The sequence below is a fragment of the Dasypus novemcinctus genome, chromosome 26 (genome assembly GCF_030445035.2).
Source record: "Dasypus novemcinctus isolate mDasNov1 chromosome 26, mDasNov1.1.hap2, whole genome shotgun sequence".
Taxonomy (NCBI): domain Eukaryota; kingdom Metazoa; phylum Chordata; class Mammalia; order Cingulata; family Dasypodidae; genus Dasypus; species Dasypus novemcinctus.
Genome location: NC_080698.1, coordinates 10,250,957 through 10,271,223, shown reverse-complemented (window position 1 = coordinate 10,271,223; position 20,267 = coordinate 10,250,957). Strand labels below are relative to the sequence as shown.

At 44.4% G+C, this 20,267-nt stretch overlaps 1 protein-coding gene and 1 non-coding gene across 8 annotated transcripts in view; one reads left to right on the top strand and one right to left on the bottom strand.

The window, feature by feature from the left end:
* The first annotated feature begins 1,851 nt into the window (after positions 1-1,851).
* The window catches only part of USP4 (ubiquitin specific peptidase 4), a 48,892-nt gene continuing 30,476 nt past the window's right edge, over positions 1,852-20,267 (top strand). Inside the window, exons 1-7 of one of the 7 annotated variants that reach the window (XM_004451896.3) lie at positions 1,852-2,046; positions 4,003-4,130; positions 7,830-7,960; positions 10,343-10,469; positions 11,051-11,196; positions 11,331-11,392; positions 19,487-19,627. In XM_004451896.3, coding sequence (XP_004451953.1) covers positions 1,946-2,046; positions 4,003-4,130; positions 7,830-7,960; positions 10,343-10,469; positions 11,051-11,196; positions 11,331-11,392; positions 19,487-19,627 — 836 coding nt within the window. In that variant the 5' untranslated portion in view covers positions 1,852-1,945. Of the gene's footprint in view, positions 2,131-4,002; positions 4,131-7,829; positions 7,961-10,342; positions 10,470-11,050; positions 11,197-11,330; positions 11,393-19,486; positions 19,628-20,267 lie in introns of all 7 variants that reach the window. The other 6 variants (XM_004451895.4, XM_071212063.1, XM_004451900.3 and 3 more) reach the window with 6 other exon arrangements.
* On the bottom strand, positions 9,424-9,555 carry LOC111762635 (small nucleolar RNA SNORA68). The gene has a single exon (XR_002795706.1). It is a non-coding gene; the product is annotated as a small nucleolar RNA SNORA68 (small nucleolar RNA).

Below are 20,267 nucleotides of genomic sequence, written 5' to 3'. Positions count from 1 at the left end.
CCCCCCCCCCTTGTCTGTTCTCTGTGTCTATTTTGCTGCGTCTTGTTGTCTTCTTTGTCCGCTTCTGTTGTCGTCAGCAGCACGGGAAGTGTGGGCGGCGCCATTCCTGGGCAGGCTGTACTTTCTTTCGCGCTGGGCAGCTCTCCTTACGGGCGCACTCCTTGCGCGTGGGGCTCCCCTACGCGGGGACACCGCTGCATGGCAAGGCACTCCTTGCGCGCATCAGCACTGCGCATGGCCAGCTCCACACGGGTCAAGGAGGCCGGGGTTTGAACCGCGGACCTCCCATATGGTAGACGGACACCCTAACCACTGGGCCAAGTCCGTTTCCCATCAAGGCAATTTTAACTCCAAATTTATTTACCCGTTACCTATCTAGCTGCCAGATGGTGTCTTTTGGGTGTCCTTACAATTTCAATTAGCCAAAACCAATATAAAAATAGCAAATTTATTCAAATGACCTACCATATCTCATAGCCAGCCCTTCTTCTTCCACCCCAACACTTTAGTATGGCTCATTCGTTTCTCCTCTCCTTCCTCAGACAATTCCCAGTGAGAGGATCCTAATGGGTCTCCTGGTTGGACTATCGTGGGTGTTAGCCCCACTCATCCATTTCATCTCTGTTCCAAAACCTTCTACAATGCCCGTTTGCCATTTAAGGCAGGACTTGTGGTCCTTCCAGTCTCCTTTCTAGCTTTAGATCTAGGCACTTTCAGTAGCCTATGTCCCAGCTCAACTGGCTAATTCCCTCACTCTTGATACTGCCCTGCCTGTTCCAGAAATTCTCTTCTGATCCCTCTAGTTTCCCCTCCTGTAACACTGTTCTTTATGATTCCAAGTTTCTTCAAGACCACACTCATTTCACAGCTGGGGGTCACACCTGGCACTCCGACAGGATTGCTTCACATTTTTCTATGGTACTTACTACACACTTCTCGATTTTGGGCTATTTGTGGATACTCCTTCTTATTAGACTGCTTGTTCTTTAATGTCAGGAACTAAGTTTTATTTTAGACAAATGATTGGAGACTCACCTAGGCCAGCTGCCCCACCTCCACCCTGCTCTGGGCTTACTTCCCCCTCCGGGAAGGGCGTTGTGTGTGGATCACATGCAGCGTTCAGGACATTAGGTCTTCAACTAATTAAGAAGTTGCCTGGGCACCTAATGTGAAAAGCACCCCTCGCCCTCCCCTTCTTCCTTCCCGGATGCTATCGCCCCTCTGTAGCTGCTTGTCACCCCGAAGCAGCTCAGATAGAACGCGTTGGTTTTGCTAAATTCTGCCGCGGGCCAGCTGATTGTGTGGTCCACACTGTTTGAGATGATTATTATTACTACACCGTCGCGTCCCGGTCTCAAGGCGCTAGCGGCATCTGGCACGTCCTGGGATCCCTGTAGGACCCGTGGGGCAGGACCCCCGATCCCACGTTCGGGAAGCTCACAACTCGCCTAAGGTCTCAGGCTGAACAAGCGGAATGGCAGGAATGAAAACGAGAAAACCTCGTCACCGGGCTTCTCGCATCTAGCTCCGCGTAACCAGGGTAACCCCACTGGCCGGGCTGAGGAGACCGAGGGGTCAGGGGACCCGCGGTCTGCCTCCCGGAGATCACCAAGCTGGACAAAGCCTCGGAGTCCGCGGAGGAGGAAGGCGAGCTGACCGGCTACGCCGTCTGCCTGCCAGGGGTGCGGCCGCAAGGGACCGGCCGGAGGGCGGAAGCAAACGAGAACTTCTTCCCCCGCCCCCGCGCTCACCTCCACTTCCGGCCTCCTCCTTGCTCTACTGGGCGCGGTGCGCCGGGAGGCCGGAAGAGCGAGAGGCGGGCAGGCGTACCAGGCCGCGGCGCGAGGGCAGCCCGGGCGCGCGCACGTGCGTGCGTGGGCGCGGCCTGCGGCGCGCCGTGCGCGAGGCGGATGTCCGGGCCGGCTGGGCCGGGGCCGCGGACGAGATGGCGGAAGGCGGAGGCTGCCGTGAGCGACCGGATACGGAGACCCAGAAATCTGAGCTCGGCGCTCTACTGAGGACCACGCTCCAACGGGGGGCGCAGTGGTGAGCGCCGGGCCCGCCTGTCCGCCGCGCAGCGCCGAGGGCCAGGGCTCCGTCTCCCAGGCCTGGCCCCGATTCACGGCTTGGGTAGGGGCTGGGCGGGGGCGGCATCTGGTGACCCCGAGAGGGTGGCCTGACCCCCGTCCCTCGGGACGGGCCCGGAGAGCAGTCCTGGGAAAGTGTGGGCGGGGCAGGGGGTCGCCGGGGCACTTTGTGAGCTCCAGGGGGCGGGCCCAGCGTTGGGCCAGCTCTGCAGGATGTTGAGGAAAGGGAACCGTGAGGATGGGGCGGTCGAGGACTCGCTGAATGACTTTGTGCGTAAGTGTTCACGCCTCCTAGACTCATTTTGCCTATTGATAAAACTAGGGACTAGTACATGGCCCTCCGCCCTTACTGGGTTGAGGCGAGGATCAGAAGTAGATACATTGTAAGTTGTGAAGTGCCTAACAGATATCAAGGTCAGAAGCGAACAAACGTCTATGAGCCCCAGGGTATTTTGGTAACAACGATAAAAAAATAATTATGGCAGCAGCATTTTTGCGTGGGAGAGGCGGTTAACCAAGAACCTGGAGCTAGATAGGGAGTTAAAAGTCTAGAGTTTAGAGGAGTAAGGTTGAACCATCAGGTTTCTTAATAGATTGTTAGTGGAATTGCAAATACCGTCCAGTAGTGGTGGGATTCCTGGGTTAAAGTATTGCGTGGCAGTAGAAAACCAGAGTTAGCTTTTGCATTGAACATGATTACATTTCCCTCTTTAGGAAAGCATAGTGATGATGATAATGTCATCTTTAGTGACAGGAATTGAACAGGGAAGAGAAACAATGGGGTTAAGAGGGGTTCAGGAACAGCTTTACCAAGTTCATCTTGAGCTAGACACGCTGTGAAAGGCAGGGCAAAGCAGAGGTACTTCAGGAAGTCAAGCATAGAGGTGATACATGAAAAAAGAATACTAGGCAGAAGCAGAGGGAGTTTAGATAGATTAAAATCACACTAAAATTTTGGGAGGATATTGCTGAAGGGTTTAAAGGAAAAAGCATTTCAGAGGTTTGGATATATTTATGGATCCTCATGACCTTTGGGAAGCTGACCCACCATTTCTGAGGATTATTGGTTATAAAATTTGAAGGGCTTACCAATAAAATTGTTGTATTTTGTTGTCCCACAGAGGTTCACCTCTACTGTCTTAGTTGTCATCCAGCATTGTGATACTTTACAATATAATCAGATTTGCTTTTTTCCCCTTAAGTATAAAAAGCAAAAGACTGAATGTGAAATACATCTTAATGCTTTTTGACAAGACAAAGAAACCTAAACACTAATTTGATGTATATATGTGTAGATACATATATATATATTCCATTTTAATGAGTTTCAGGGGAAGTCACAATTTTGACAGCCTTACTGTCTTACCCCCAATCTTACTTCACTATGGAAGTAAGAAAAGGAACACTGAGCATTAGATACTTTCACGTTTTTGGATATCTCATTTGGTCCTCAAAGGAAAAATAAAGTAGGTGGTTCTATAATCCCATTTCCAGAAGTAAAAAAAAGACTAATGCAGTTCACATCAAGCAAGCAGTGTAACCATAAACTGTTTATCTGGACAAGGACCTCTATAAAGATCATTATGAATTTAATGACTTAATTGTTAAGCAAACAGGATTTTTCTCATAGAATGACTTTATTTAAATAAGCCTTTGAAGCCAGTCATTTCCTTCCTTCCATTCTCTTATTCTTTCAGCAGTCATTTCACTTGGTGGATGCCTGCTTCAGGCCCTCTCTGCCATGTGGGGTTTGGCCCTGCTCTTGGTCTTGAGAGTGTTTATTTATTTATTTGAGTGAGGATTGTGTGTTAGCCAAGAAGAAAGATGATTTAAAAAAAGAAAAAGATTAAGGGAACAGACTCAGAAACTTGTAATCTCAGCTTTTCTGCCACATTATATTTTTGTTTGTCTCCAGGTATCTTATTGATAGCCGGTGGTTCAAGCAATGGAAGAAGTATGTGGGCTTTGACAGCTGGGATATGTATAATGTGGGTGAGCACAATATGTTTCCTGGTCCCATCGATAACTCTGGACTCTTTTCAGGTACAGTATGTTGCCATTTTTCTAGCCGAAATGTTCACCTGAATATTAGCCTGAGGTTGTGTTTATCTAAAATATGGACCTTGTGAACCTAATTTCCCTAAATGAGGAATAACAGAAGTCATTACAGACCCTCTGGGAGAAGTTAAGCTACTTTTTACTTAAGTTCACTGCCTCTAAGAAGAGCATCCTTCTATTTAAGATTGTCACACACTTTTTTTTTTTCCGCAAGTTAGCTCTGCCAGAGAGTTTTAGACTTTAGTACATAAAATGGAAAGAAATCGGATACCGATTTGAAATCGCATCTAGAATATGAAATTTGGGAACCAGACTTTTCTGCATTGCCTTTGCAGTGAAACAAATTGTAGAGCCATTGATGTTCAACAAGCATTCCTGTGATGGCAGCGTTTGTCATGACAATAGTGTGAAGAGAGGTGGTGGACAGTCAGTAGAGTTAAGATCATGATCAACTTCTGGTGGGGGCTGTGGGAAAAGTGATTCATGACACACCTGGCTTGCATATGCAAATGTGCAGAGTTGGCAGTCAGCTTTTCCCACATTTTGCTCTGCTTGGCTTTAGACTGACTCACAGGTTGAACAGAGGTGACCTGATGCATGTCCCCAGAATCAGGGCAGGAGGAAGGCACACAGTGCATGAGGCTTGATCCAAGTACCTAACACAAATCTGGATATTTTTAAAAATTAGAAATGCCTCAGCTTAAATCTTTTTTAAAGGGATGTCTAAATGACATGATGAAGAATGTCATTTGTTTTCTGGTGAGCATTAGATGGTAGCATTATCCTGTGAAGTTGCCCCATGCAGTTAGGAAGTAGTATGTTTTGTTTTAACTTTGCTCTTTCCCTCCTTATTTTGAAAAGGAGAATTTTTAAGTTTTTTTTTTTTTTTAAGATTTATTTAGTTATTTATTTGCCCCCGTCCTGCCCCAGTTGTCTGTTCTCTGTGTCTACTTGCTGCGTGTTCTTCTTTGTCCGCTTCTGTTGTTGTCAGCGGCACGGGAATCTGTGTTTCTTTTTGTTGCATCATCTTGTGTGTCAGCTCTCCGTGTGTGCAGCACCATTCCTGGCCAGGCTGAACTTGCTTTCGCGCTGGGCGGCTCTCCTTACGTGGCACACCCCTTGCTCATGGGGCTCCCCTACGCGGGTACACCCTTGCGTGGCAGGGCACTCCTTGCGCGCATCAGCACTGCGCATGGGCCAGCTCCACACGGGTCAAGGAGGCCCCGGGTTTGAACCGTGGACCTCCCATGTGGTAGATGGATGCCCTAACCACTGGGCCAAGGCCGCTTCCCTTTAAGGTTTTTATTTGTTCGAGTGATGAGACTGGAGGGGCTGTATGAGGTCATTTTGCTGACCTTCAGCCAAAGGCAAGCTTTCCTTCTGTGATCCCCCAGTTTGATGTCACTTTGCTTTGGCTTTAAAGGTCTGTTGTGTGTTTACATGTGGGAAACACCTTCTGTTCCAACTGTGGAACACTGACAATGCAGGAATGACCTATCTCCTACAAATGAGGTTCACCCCTCAGTACCTCGATTTTCGGTCACCTGCCAATCCCAGCCTGGCTGCCTTCTGCCTCGGATCATGGAACGGATTCTTGGAAGCATATGAAGGAAAAGAAAGGGTATATCCATATTGCTGTGGTCTGCAGAGCACCCCTTCCCTCATTTTACCTGTGTCCCAACTGTATATCAGGTGGAATCCCTGTGTTAAGAACAAAACTTGACTGTCATCTCCCCTCCCCCCACCTTTAAAAAAATAAGCAGTATTTATTTTATTGATTTTTAGGAGGTACCAGGGATTGAACACAAGACCTTGTACATGGGAAGCAGGCACTCAACCCCTGAGTTACATCCACTCCCCTCATCTTCCCCCTTTATTTCCCTCTCTGCTGAAGAAAATCAGTCCTGCGTGATTTTTAGCATGATACTTTGGGGCTGATCCAGTTTTGAGTGGAAATGGTGAACTGCATCAAAAGTTCCAGTTAATTTTCCTGCATTTGGACTATAAGTATCATAAAATGAGATTTTTAGGGAAAATGTCATTTTCCTGATTTCCTTTAGTTCTTGGTCCATGATTTTCTTTAGCTCTTTGAGCATATTTAGGACCATTTATTTAAAATCTTTGTCTGGAGTGCCCCATGTCTGGTCCTTCTTGTTGATGGTTTCTAATGCTTTAATCTTCTCCTTTGCTTGGGCCACCTCTTCATGTTTCTTTGTATATTTTGTAGTCTTTTATTGAATCCTGGCCATTTTGATATTTTAATGTTTATTGCTGGAATTTAGAGTCTGAGGCATCTGTTCCTTAAGCTTGAAAAGAAGGAAAATAAGAAAATATCTTTCTCTGACTTTACAAATTAATCTGTGAGAGTGTTCTCCTTCAGGGCCTAGCCATACCATGAGTTTAGAGAACAGCGTCAAGCCAAAGCATAAGGACCTTTGTGGTTCTTTTTGCACATGCATCTTGACTGCTAAACAATTCCTCATGGTCCTCGGCACCGTGAGGGAAAAGAACCTATAGAAGAACTGATGTTTTTGGAGTTGATGAGGTTGAAAGCTGCTGGTTCTTGTCCCAGATTTAAAGTTTCTTACTAGTGTTTAACACACTGTTTGACACAGATCTGCATGGTGCTTAGAAATAGAAATGATGAAGATGTATCCCTCCTGGTAAGACAATAATAAGTGAATGACTTAAAACTAAGAATGCTAAATGACTCCTGGTAAATGAACTTAAATGCCTTGTTTGTTTGCTTTCTTAATAAAACTTTCAAAGGAAGAGTATAGCTGTAGCTGACTTGAATGTAATATGTCTAAGCAAAATATTGTGGTAAATAATAATTAGCAATCTAAAAATTGTGGAATCTAGATACACTTTGGAAACATAAATTGGATTTTTTTCTTACATATCTACCTCCTATTATAGAAAAAAAGCAAGTGCCTTACAAAATGTCGAGAAAACACAGCTAAGGAAAAAGAAGCTGTTAAGGTCTGCTCTTTGTTTTGGCCAGTGACAGAATTTTGGGATTTTGTCTGTTGTTGTAAATCTTTTTTTTTTTTTTTTTAATTTTATTGAAACATATTCATAAACCATACAATTCATCTAAAGTGTATAGTCACTGGCTTTTGATAAAATCACAGAGTGGTTCTTTCTTCACTTCAGTCAATGTTAGAGCATTTTCAGTGCTACACACACACACACGCACACACACACAAAGAAAACCAACCATAAAGACAAAAAACCCTACCCCTTAATAGTGATCTCTCTATCTTGCTATCTTGCTAATGTATTTCCATTTCTATAATTTATTTGTATTTACATTTTGTATAGATGGAGTCAAACAATATGTGGTACTTTTTGTCTAGTTTCTTTCACTTAGCATACTTCCTTTTTTTTAAACCGTTATTGGAAGGTTATTAATATATTACTAGACATTACTGTCCATAGTTTGCCTTGGTTGTATTTTTCCCCAAACATCATTCTGATACTAGCATCTTGTAACATTAGCATACACTTGTTCTGTTTTAGAGGAAAATGTTCTTATATATCCACTATTAACCATACTCATTTTTTACAAGAGGGTATAGCTATGCTATACTTTTCTTGTTTTTAAAAAATATGTGAAAACCGTGTAAAATAAACATTTCTCGGGAGAAGTGCAGTGAGTTATGCACTGTTTTTCTTTCTCAGATCCTGAAAGTCAGACCTTGAAAGAACACTTACTTGACGAACTGGACTATGTGCTGGTCCCAACTGAGGCCTGGAATAAGTTGCTAAACTGGTATGGCTGTGTAGAAGGCCAGCAGCCCATCGTCAGAAAAGTGAGTGCATGAATTGTCCCACCTGCTGGTCAGTATTGCAAGTGCTCCCTGGGGACACCGACTGGTATTGATTTCCTGGGGAACTGAACAGACCTAAGTGGCTAGCTGGAAGTATTTGAGGCCTTGTTTCTGGCTTTCTTTAGGGAATTGTGGCTGTGAGTGGTGGTGAATAAGAACCACTCACCCACAGTGATACAGTGAGTGGCTTCCAAACATCACGGTTGCCCAGTGGCGTGAGATGTGTCCAGCAGTGCCATGATAGCACTTTCTGGAAGTTTCTATGAGAGAAAATCCACTTGGAGAATATGGACATACAGTAATGTACTGTTTCTTGTTTGTCTTAAAACCTTCTTGATACTATTTTTTTGCCTGTGCTTAAGAGTCTTTGGCCACCATACTGCTGAGTAACTCAGAAGGCAGGCATTTAGAGCCCAGAGAAGATTAGCCTCTTGGGGGCAGACAGGCCCTGAGACAGAAATCCAGATTGTTAAACCCCTAGCGGTCAGGATGCGTGAGGAGACCACTGTCCTGACTCGCACAGTTGTTTGCTAGTCCTATGAGAGGGGAATTCTCAGGAGCACGTATACCTGCTCATGTTTAGGTGTTAGGTATGCTCCTCATTTTGCCGGGTATGTTGTAGTCCTTGGCAGAGTAGAAAAGAGCTGCATTCCTGTCACCATACTTCTAAGAGTTGCTGTTCGAGGCCAGAGCTACGTTTTTGTCCAGACTGAAACCTAGAATCCTGAGAGGGATTAGAGATCAAAAGGTTAGGGGTATGCCTGCGTCTTGCACGCGTCCCCTTAGTGCCCTTGGTCGTGGCAAGCACTCTGTCAAGGGCTTTACCTGGTTCCTAATTTGGCAAACCCTCTGAGTTAGGCATTAATGATCCTCGCTTAGAGGTGAACATTGACTTCTGGATTATGCAGTGTCTGATGCTCGCTCTGGCTTTATGAACTCATATTCCTCTTTTTTTTCTGGTAACTATTTTTCGATTAGTTAATTAGTTTTTTTGTTTTGTTTTATTTTTTTGTTTTTTTAAGGTATCAGGGCCAGGAATTGAACCCGGGACCACATATGCAGGAAACTGGCACTCAACCATTGAGCCACATTGGCTCCCCTGAGTTGTTTTTTTCATTTGTTTGCTTGTTGTTTTGTTTTGTTTTTTTGGGTTATGCTTGTTTATTGGGGCTGGACCCAGGCGGTGCCTATAAGAAGGTGTTGAGCCTCTTTTGGTGGTGAAGCACGGCTTGTGCTGGTGCCGCAGGACGCAGTGGGGCAGCGGGCATTTGATCTTGGAGTCATGGAACTGCTTGATGGCCAGCTGGCAGCACTTGCTGGCTGCGATCTCCTCCACCTTCATGACCTGGATGGAGTGGGCACCCATGCGGTGCCAGACCCCCATGTTAGAGTTTGCGGGGAGAGAAGTGCAGTCAGCACCCCCCACGTTGTGCAGTGCCCCCAGGGGGTGTAGAACCTCCACATTCACTCTGAGGGACATGGCACAGCCCCCCAAAGGTGACGAGATTGACTTGCTGTCCTCACCGCTGTTTGAGCCACTGTTAATAGAAACTGCAGTGCTTGGGTTTGGGTGCGAGTGTTTGTTTATTGTTTTGTTTTTAGGAGGCACTGGGGACCGAACCCGGTACCTCCCATGTGGGAAGCAGGTGCTCAACTACTTGAGCCACATCCACTCCCTTAATTAGTTTTTGAACTTCAGGTAATGACATCTGGTGGCTGCCCCAGTGCCAAGTTATCGAAATGAAAAGTAATTCTATATAATCATGTATTTTAAGGGGAAAGAGCAATTAATCAGACTTGACTTTGGCCGAGTCTGAGACAATCCCTTTCTGTTCAAAGCTGACTTCCCAGGGCCTTCCTGGATGCCTTGGTGTGGCTGGCCTCCTTCAAAACCAGAGGGCTTGGCCTTCTCTCTGATTCCCTCAGGGGAGAGGGTGTTCTTGGTTGATCCTAATGAGTGGAAAAGACTTTGACATTTTAAATTCCTAGGACAGACATCAGTGGCCTTTAAAATGTGTAGTTCTGATCCCCTGATCCCTTAAGGAAACTGACAGTCATGTGGTTTCTGCCGTTCACCACTGATGTGACGTGCTGCTTCCAAGACTGTCCTGGTGTGGAACCACTGCTCCTTCACCCATGCCTCTTTTTTTTTTTTTTTTTTTTTTTGAGGTACCAGGGGCTGGGGATTGAACCTGGCTCCCCTGAATTGTTTTTTTTTCATTTGTTTTGCTTGTTGTTTATTTGGTTTTTTTTCTAGGAGGTACCGGGAACTGAACCCAGGTCCTCCCATGTGGGAAGCTTGTGCTTAGGGGCATGCAACTGCTTGAGCCACATCCGTTCTCCACCCATGCCTCTTGTCTGCAGGTTGTGGAGCATGGCCTGTTTGTTAAGCACTGCAAAGTGGAGGTGTATTTGCTGGAACTGAAGCTCTGTGAGAACAGTGACCCTACCAATGTGCTGAGTTGCCATTTCAGCAAGGCAGACACCATCGGTGAGCTACTGCGCTGTGGTTCCAGGTGGCCGGTGAGAGGGTGTGCGGGAAGCTGGGGCAACCTCTTCACACGCATCACCCAGATGATCTTGGACTGTGGTTCTCAGTCCTGACCTAGGAACCTGCCTTCCAGGGAAATCTGGTGGGAAGTGAAGCCTGGCAACCATGTTCTTTCAAACACATGGTGTGGTCCCTGCCCATTTGATGTATGATACTAAATATTAAATAGAAGAAATGTAGATTCAGAGAGTTTAAAGTAACTTAGCATCTCAGCGAAAAAGTGGCACAGCTGGTATTTGAAATCAGATCTGTCTTAACTCTAAAGTTAAGTTTTCTCACTTTCCCATGTTGCTTCCATGGGACCCACATCATCAGAGAAAGGGAAACATAGGTAATGTTTCTAGATGTGTGAGTACACAAGGATGCCTGTGGAAGATGACTGGCCTTAGGAGTCATTCAGGGGCTGAATTCAGTCAGAACTTGTGATGCAGAGTACCCAGCGAACGTCTGAGAAAGAATGATGTGCGTTGGCCCACCATGGCTGCCAGCAAGTTCTGAGTGGTGTTTCTGCCCATCCCCAGCAACCATTGAGAAGGAGATGCGGAAGCTGTTCAACATCCCTGCGGAGAGGGAGACACGACTCTGGAACAAATACATGAGCAATACTTATGAGCAGTTGAACAAGCTGGACAACACTGTTCAGGATGCTGGGCTGTACCAGGGTCAGGTAGGAGGGCCCAGGCCATGCCCAGCAGGCAGCTCTGCCCAAGGGTGGGTGGCCAGGTGCTTTGTGGTTCTAAACACAGCAGGGGTGAGGCAGCTTGCTTGCCTTTTCCTTATTTGGTTTCCCCTTTCACCCAGGTGCTAGTAATTGAGCCCCAAAATGAAGATGGCACATGGCCCAGACAGACTCTGCAGCCAAAGTAAGTCAACTTCTCTCTCATATGGCTGAGCTCATGGATATAAGACATTCTTTTCCGAGGGAGTTTCCTGTGCTATGAAAAACCGATGTGAATCAGCTAAAAAACACATTTAGCTTCACACCTAGAGTTCATAATTCTGGATGAAGGCCCTAACCTTTGGTTTGCAGGATACTGCTGGGCAGTTGTCTAAGGGTCAGTGAGCCTCCCCTTGTTAAAAATGAGAGAAGAAGGAACAGAAGGAACTGGCATTTGGGAATGTTGCTCTGCCAAGGGGAAGCTTTGTATTTGTATTAGAGTTAAAGGCTGAGATGGAAAAGAAGAGGGGCTCAGGCATGGGGTCTCACATGATTGGCAGTAGCAGTGTGATCCCATCCCACTCATTACCCAACATCCATTGTTCCCCTTGGAGCTTGCTGGGGAATGAATTCTCTTACAAAGAAGGATAGTAAAAGACTGCTCATGATCTCCAGGCATGCCTACCTCAGGAGATGTTCAAGTGGTGTATGGAATTGTGCATGATGTCCTTAGGAGGGAGAGAAAGAAACAATGAATTTTTCTGTGAATGAATTGTGTCTGTGTTCCAGTCTTCTTTGCATAATGTTGGACTCTGTTCTCCTCCCTCAGTCAGGCCTTTGATAGAGACTGTTACAAAGTAATGTGCTTACAGCCTTTTTGAGAACCATAGTTCTTTTGAGAGCTTTCTGTTGAGAAACATGCAAAATGACACAAAACATTTTGTGTACAATTTCAGAAGTTTCACAGACCTCTGTGAAGCCCAGTCACGGACTCTAGGTTAAGAACCCTTGCTTGCACGTTCCTGGCAAGATGACAGAATACTTGTGGTGGGCAGAATAATGGCCTCCCTAAAGATGTCCACATCCTCACCTTGGAAGCTGTGAATGTACCTTACGTGGCAAAGGGAATTTGCAGGTGTGAATAATTTAAGGATCTTGAGATGGGGTGATTTTCCTGAATTATTCAGGTAGGCCCAATGTAATCAAGAGGGTCCTTGCGAAAGAGGCAGGAGAAACAAACAGAGGAGCTGTGAGGGTGGAAACAGTGGTGCAGTGTGAGAAAGACTCAGCCAGGAGTGAGCCAGGATGCGGATGGTCTCTAGAAACCCCTGAAGTGTCCACAGAGGAACACAGCCCTGCGTAGACCTTGATTTTAGCCCAGTGAGAATCGTTTTGGACTTCCGACTTCCAGCATTGTAAGATGATTTTGTGTTGCTTTTAAGTCACTAAGTTTGTGTCAGTAGCAGTAGGAAACAGACTTAAATGTCATTAGAGAATTTTCCAAATAGGCCTCCTCTTTGAACATTTCTTGGAAGAAGCAGTCTAACAAGTAGATGAATCCAGGTGGAATGCAGTAAGATCCATGGGGTGTCAGGAGAGGGAGAGCACACAGTTAGAGAAGTGCTCTGTTGACCAGAAAAGTAAGGACCTCATGACTTTAAAGTAGGCAGTGATTTATTGCACAGGGCACAGCACTGCTAACCGTAGAGGAAGAAATAGATCGAGTGGATGACTGGTAAATTAGAAACTTCTTTTGCATCAAAGAGTGAAAGGCAAGTCATAGGGTGGGGTAGATGTTTATAAACATATATCTGATATATGACTTGTATCCAGAATTTCAAAGAAACTCCTAAAGGTCAGGAAGAAAAAGTAAGACAACCCCCAGTAGAAGATGGGGCATAAGACTTGAGCAGACACTTCACAGAAGAGAATACTGAGGTGCTTGCAACATATGGAAAGGTACTTAACTTAAGCAGGAATCTGAAAACTGCAAATTAAAGCCATGAGGTATAGCTTCCACGCACCCACTAGAATGGCTGAATGAAGAGGACAGACAACAAAAAGTGTTGTTGAGGATGTGGAGCAACCAGAATTGTTACATCCTGCTGAGTGGGTGTGGGGGTGGGGTGTTATAAACTGATAACAGCTATTTTATACACAATATAAACTATCTCAGCCACTGCTAAACAAATCATTCAGTGAGATTAGTCATATTCACAATATTGTAGTATCCTCACTCATTACCATCTTCCATTATTAAAACTTCTCTCATCTTCCCAAACAGAAACTGCATTAACTACCCCCTACCCCTGGCACCCTGAACTCTCAATTCTGTCTTTCTGAGCTTAGATATTCTCCAGTATTTTCATTCTAGTTACCATGGAGCTTAAATTTAATATCCTAAATCTGTAACAATCTCATTTGCTTTGGTAGCAACTTAATGTCTGTAGTATACACAAAACTGTGTTTCTAGAGCCCTTCGTCTCCCCCTCACCTTTATGTAATTCTTGTCACAGATGACATGTTTCTACATTGAGTCCAAACCACTGATTTATCATTATGTTTTATTCATTTGCCTCTTTGATCTTATAAGGAGTAAAAAGTGGAGTTGCAGACCAAAAATAACTTTTTGTTATTGTGGTCTTCAGCTCTGTCGGGTTCCTTTTCCTAATTCCCAAGATGTTTTTGCCAGTTCTTGCTAGTTGATTAAAGCCTCCAAGAGAGCACAGAGCCCTGAAACTTCTCATTCCACCATCTTGATTGGGTGTCCTGGTAGCTGTTTTAGATTTGGTAACAAGTGCTAATTGGAATTACACGCACATTCTTTAACAATCCCTCTCCTTGGCATGCACCTGAAATCACTACATGCCTATGTTCATTTGAAGACATGCTCAAGGATGTTTATGGCAGCTTGTCTCATTATACTCACAAACTTGAGCTAACCCAAATGTCCACCAACAGTACTAGAATAGGTAGATATATTGTATGAAAATAAAAAATAAGAAAAAAAGAGAAGAAAGTAAAAAAAAAATTTTTTTATCATTGTATGTACACAGTTATATTCTATATAGCAACAGAGAACTTTGATGAGTCTCATTAGCAATGTTGAATGAGAAACTAGACAGAATGGGACATACTCTGATTTCACTGATATAAAGCTCAGTATCAGGCAAGACTAATTAATGGGGTTCAGAGTCAAGGTACTGGTTAGCTTTGGGAGTGATGGGAGGTACGGGGAGGATATCCGGGATTCTGGGGTGGCTGTTTTTTCTTTTTTCTTTTTCTTTTTTTTTAAAGATTTATTTATTTATTTATTTCTCTCCCTTCCCCCCCCCACCCCGGTTGTCTGTTCTTTGTGTCTATTTGCTGCGTCTTCTTTGTCCAGTTCTGTTGTTGTCAGTGGCACGGGAATCTGTGTTTCTTTTTGTTGCGTCATCTTGCTGTGTCAGCTCTCCATGTGGGCGGCGCCATTCCTGGGCAGGCTGCACTTCCTTTCGCGCTGGGCAGCTCTCCTTATGGGGTGCACTTCTTGCACATGGGACTCCCCTACGCGGGGACACCCCTGCGTGGCACGTGAGCCAGCTGCACACGGGTCAAGGAGGCCCACGTGAGCCAGCTGCACACGGGTCAAGGAGACCCGGGGTTTGAACCGTGGACCTCCCATGTGGTAGACGGACGCCCTAACCACTGGGCCAAGTCCACGTCCCTGTTTTTTCTTGATCTGGGTAATTGTTACTTGGATCTATTAACTTTGTGAAAATTCCTGGAGCAGTAGGCACACAATTTATGTACTTTTAATGTAAAACTTCAAAAAGAAGTTTACTAATGATAACTAATGGCAAGGTTTAAGAAAGCAGCCTGTATTCACAGCAATCCAATAATAAGTTTGTTTTGGGTAATCCCAGCTTGACGGACAGGGAAGGTGGTAAAGAATAGAGAGATGAAAATGTCCTGAAGTACTGCTCTTGGGGGGAGACATAGATATTTATAAGTTTAATTGATGGGGAAAAATAAAAATAGTAATACAGCCTAATGAGCTAATGGAATAATTCCAGACATATAAAAATAGAATTTAAAACTTTGAAATATGCTGTGTCAATGAGGAGAGGGTTGGTGGCAAGTGAGTACTACCTGAAAATTAGTGTGCTAAACAAAATATATGCTTATATCTTTCTGAAAAAGAATTTCTGCAGTACCCAGTCCTGTGCTGGCCTAGCACATCCCTGGCATTATTAGAAACACTGCTGTCCTGACTGGTTGGTCTATTTCGTGACTTCCATTTGTGGTCACACCATGGTCGGGATGGCTGCTGGGGCTGCAGCGATTACAACTGCATTCCAGAAGCTAGAAAGAAGTGGGAAGAAGGATATGCCCCTTCTTTTTAAGGAAATTTCCCAGGAATCACACATGAAATCTCCCTTTATGTCTTTTTTTGCCAATTATGTGACTCCCCCAGGCTTCAAAGGAGTCTGGAAAATGCCTTTTATAAGTAAGGTTGCAGTGTCTCCGGCTAAAAATTGGGGACTTTAAAGTAAGGAATAATGGGAGAATAGATGTTGGGAGGCAACTAGCAAACTGGCCACAGCCAGTTTGAGTAAAAGGAAATTCAACTGACAACCAGAAAGAACACAAGATACAAGGAAAAGGTAGGATAACTGGAAAGCATGAACTAAGTCTGGCTATAACTAATTAGAATAATTAGATGATGTTAAGCTCTAATGAAAAGACATCAATTCTCAAATCAGTTAATTTTAAGAAAACAACAAAAAGTCACAGCCCTGTTCAGTATTAGGTTGTCTACAAAAGAAGACACAGAGGTTGAAACATTTTTCTGAGGCACTAGTAGAGTCATTTTTACATATTACCGGGTGGGAGAACAGCATAATAAAATCGTTTCCATGGATGGATTCCTGTGTTTACACTTTTTATTGGTGAGGGCCACCTTGTATATTCCTGAGCATTATCAGATTTTTTTTTTTTTTTTGAGGTACCAGGGCCAGGGATAGAACCCCAGACCTCGTATGTGGGAAGCCTGAGCTCAACCATCAAGCCACCCCTTGGCTCTCCTGCGTTGGTTCCCTTGTTTGTTTGCTTTTTTGTTTTTAGGCAGGCACCAGAGACCGAATCTGGGACCTCCCATGTGGGAAGCAGGCGTTCAACCGCTTGAGCCTATCCACTCCTTTTTTTTGTGGATAGTTTGAGCCTTTGTGCTTATTCTTTTACTTCACTCACGTGAGGTCTGCCTCACAGCCTTAGTCAGCTCTGAGATGTGTTCGCCTTTCAAGGCTGCCTCCCAGAGTTGGAAGAGGGGCAGTGTTCCCCCAAGTGAATAATCCCCCATCTCACACATGTGAGGGTCAACTGTGTCATTGTGGAGAGGCCACAACTAAGGATCTTGTGAAGGCTAGGCCATAGTTTGTTTGTATCTCAATAATAATGCCAGTGGCAGGACCCTGGATACCTGTCAGTCTTGAAGGGTGGGCTGAGCTGCAGAGCAGTGTTCAGCCTAGAGAACATCTGAGTAGCAAGCAGAGAGTGTATCGTCTGAGCTAACCCGTCCTGGCAGTGTCAGCTCAACGATGCTGTTGGAACATGGAAGGAAGGCTTGGGCACTCTCTGGTTTGTCATGGGTGTCATATGATTCAACCATGGGTTCAGAAGCATGTTTGACTTGTCATTGATGGTGACCTGATGTGCCTAGGGACCAGGAAATACTACAGTACAAAGGTGGTGGGCATCCAGAGGCTTGACCCAGAGTGTCTTTTAGGAACATAAGGATCCAACTTATTTGGAGGTATGGCCGCTGCTCTCAGGGTGTTTGCAGCCTGAGACCCAGGCATAGTTCACAGTGAGGTTTTTGTTCATTTAATGGGTACACCTGAGATCCGGGCATTTGCGACCAGTGCCTGCAGTGGTCCAGGATGTGTTCTGAAGCTCTCTAAGGTCTGGTGACAAGCTCCTGTGCCCAGTGCCTAAGTGTGTCTTGGATAAGAATCATCTCTGCACAGAGTTCTTGCCTTTATTTGTCTTGTCTTTCAAGGGTGGAGTTTTTTAAAATGTTGTATTTTAATTTTCAAACATAAAAAAAATCTCATGCACTTATCATTTGGGTTTTTCTTTTTAGGGGTTATCAGGGGTTGAACCTGGGACCTTGTATATATAAAGCAGGCACAAAGCCACTGAGCTACACCCATTCTATTGCTTTTTATTTTATTTTTAAAGATACTTAGATTATACAAATGTCACATAAAAAATATAGGGGATTCTCATATCCCCCACTCCCTACACCTCCCACATTTTCCCACATTAACGACATCTTTCATTAGTGAGGTACATTCATTGCAATTGATGAACACATTTTACCACTAAGCATTGATTAAAGCTTACATTGTAGTTTACAGTCTCTCCCACACAATTCTGTAGCATGGCTTTCTTTTTGATTGCATTTACCCTGAGAACAATCAATAGCATTTTCTACAACTTTTTAAACAAAGTTGAATAGAATTTTTCTTTGTCTTCTTTGAACCAATAATGATGTTCTCTCTTTAAAGAATTGACAGGTCTTAGATATGTGTAATGGCTGGTATAGATAATTTGTCCTTTAAGTTTAAGGAAATAAATTATCAATGACCAGTTACTGAAAATGAATCATGTACCAGCATTCAGATTTCACTGTAGCACCTACCTCTGGTCCCGACATGACTGAATCTGCCATCACATATTGGACTGGCTGTGGGTGGTGGGCTTTCTTGCCTGCACAGGAGGTGGGGGAGGTCTGTCTGGCACTAGGTCTGAACTGTGTGGTGGAGGAGCGTACCCTCAGCTCTGGCAGCTCTCACTTCATTCACCTCCCGGTTCTTGGACTCTTTAGCAGTGTAAGGATGAGGCTGTGTGAAGCACATGCTCTTCAGGATTAGGGAAGGTGCATTTTCTTCAAAGAAGACGAGAGGCTTGGGGGGTACCTCTCTCCTTTCCTTCACTGTGACCTCAGTAATGCAGAGAAGAACTCCATTCCTGCTGATACCCACATGGGCCCCTGGACAGTTTCCTAATGTCTGCCCACTGCTGGCATGGGGATCTCTGCTGCTGCATTATTTTGCTTTCTTCTCACAGGGAACCCTGCTTGAGATCAGTTACCATGAGGTTGGGCACTGTTGGGACAGCACATCTTTTTAATCACTTTCTCTCTTGTAAAAATTATCTAGTATTTTAGAAGGGCAATCACAGTTGAACATATTTGGAACAATGTGAAAAGTTACTTCTAAGTATTCTTTTTGTGTGTGCGTGTATTTTATCTTCTATGTATTCTTGTTTAGTTTTGTTTTTGTTTTTAGGAGGTGCCTGGGATTGAACCCAGGACCTCGTACATGGGAAACAGGCACTCAATCACTTGCTCTACATCTACTCCCCTTCTATTTATTCTTATACACATTTTATTTTATTTTTTATTTATTTATTTATTTTTAAAGATTTATTTATTTATTTAATTCCCCCCCTCCCCTGGTTGTCTGTTCTTGGTGTCTATTTGCTGCGTCTTGTTTCTTTGTCCGCTTCTGTTGTCGTCAGCGGCACGGGAAGTGTGGGCGGCGCCATTCCTGGGCAGGCTGCACTTCTTTTCACGCTGGGCGGCTTTCCTCACGGGCGCACTCCTTGCGCGTATACACATTTTATAGTAGAAGACTGATAATAAATTTATAGCCATTTTAAAACTTGGCAATTAGCCCTTGAATTATTCATCTGAAGGTCAGAATAAATCTAAAATAAGTTACTATGAAAACTGTTGAAACATGAATTTGAAACAAAAGATTATATTAATATAGTCTTTATTTGCATTTGTTGAGTTTGAGGAAATAAAAACAATTCCCTCAAATGGCATACTGAAACCAAATTTCCATTTTCTTGTTCTAATGTCCTTATGGCCAGATAACTTAATTTAGATCAAACATTTTTGAGAAAATTCATTCCTTATTGCCATTTTTCAGTATCTTTCATGGGTAACTTAAAATTAGGAGAAACTTACGATATATAAATCAAACCAAAATGCCCTGAAGCACTTGTGGTTTATCATTCTGAAGGGTTCAGTATATGACCGTGTGAACCCATGAGACAAGGAGGGCAATTAATTTCTTGACTCCTAAATGAAAGTTATCTTGAAAGTAGCAAGAAAACAGGCTTTTGCTATTTATTTTAAGTGACTGAAAGCAGAGAACGTTTATTTCTTCAGAAGAGAAATAAAGCATTAAATAGGGCTTGCTCTTTGCAAAAATTCAGTAGTGGTGTTTCTGCTTTTTTCTCCCAGATCAAGTACTGCACCTAACAGAAATTTTACTACCTCTCCAAAATCATCAGCAAGTCCTTATTCCTCAGTGTCTGCCTTTCCCATTGCAAATGGTGATAGCACTAACACCTCTGGGATGCACAGTTCCGGTGTCAGCAGGGGGTAAGAGCAGGCCTTTTTGCTTTGCTTTGCTTTGCTTTGCTTTCCTCTCCTCTGAGTCTCCCAGGCTATCTAGTCAGCTTATCTGCTGCTACACTAAGCATAGTGGGCTTGGAGTCCCCCATGGGAACACACTGCGTATAGTTTCTCACTCCATTTCATACCCACAGTAAGTTGTGCTTCCTATTTCTGACTACACGGCTTGTCCTCCTGGGAGCTGGTGTTTTCTCCATAGTTGCTTAAGACTCGTGGTCTTGAGGGTGACTGCGTTTGTTTGTGAAGGGACAGGCTGGCCACACGGCAGAATAGCTATGAGAAACAGTTCTCAGTTGTGTGGGAGTCCTGCCTGTGTCCCCTCTGGATGGCCATGAGAGCACCTGAGAACGGTGAAGTGATAGAGTGTTCATGAACACAGGTCCAGTCGAGGCTGGTGGGTGGTAGCATGTGTAAGCTCTTGGTGGCGCTAACCAAAATGTTCTTCCCTACAGTCATCTGGCAGTCAGCCTTCTGGAAGGATACAAATTTAACATCTGACAAAGCCTGAGAGAGGAAAATTCAAGTAGCATTTCTCCCTTTAAGGGTATGCTTACCACCTGCTACCACATAGTCCAGGGTGGAATATGGGGATAGAGAGAACTTGGGT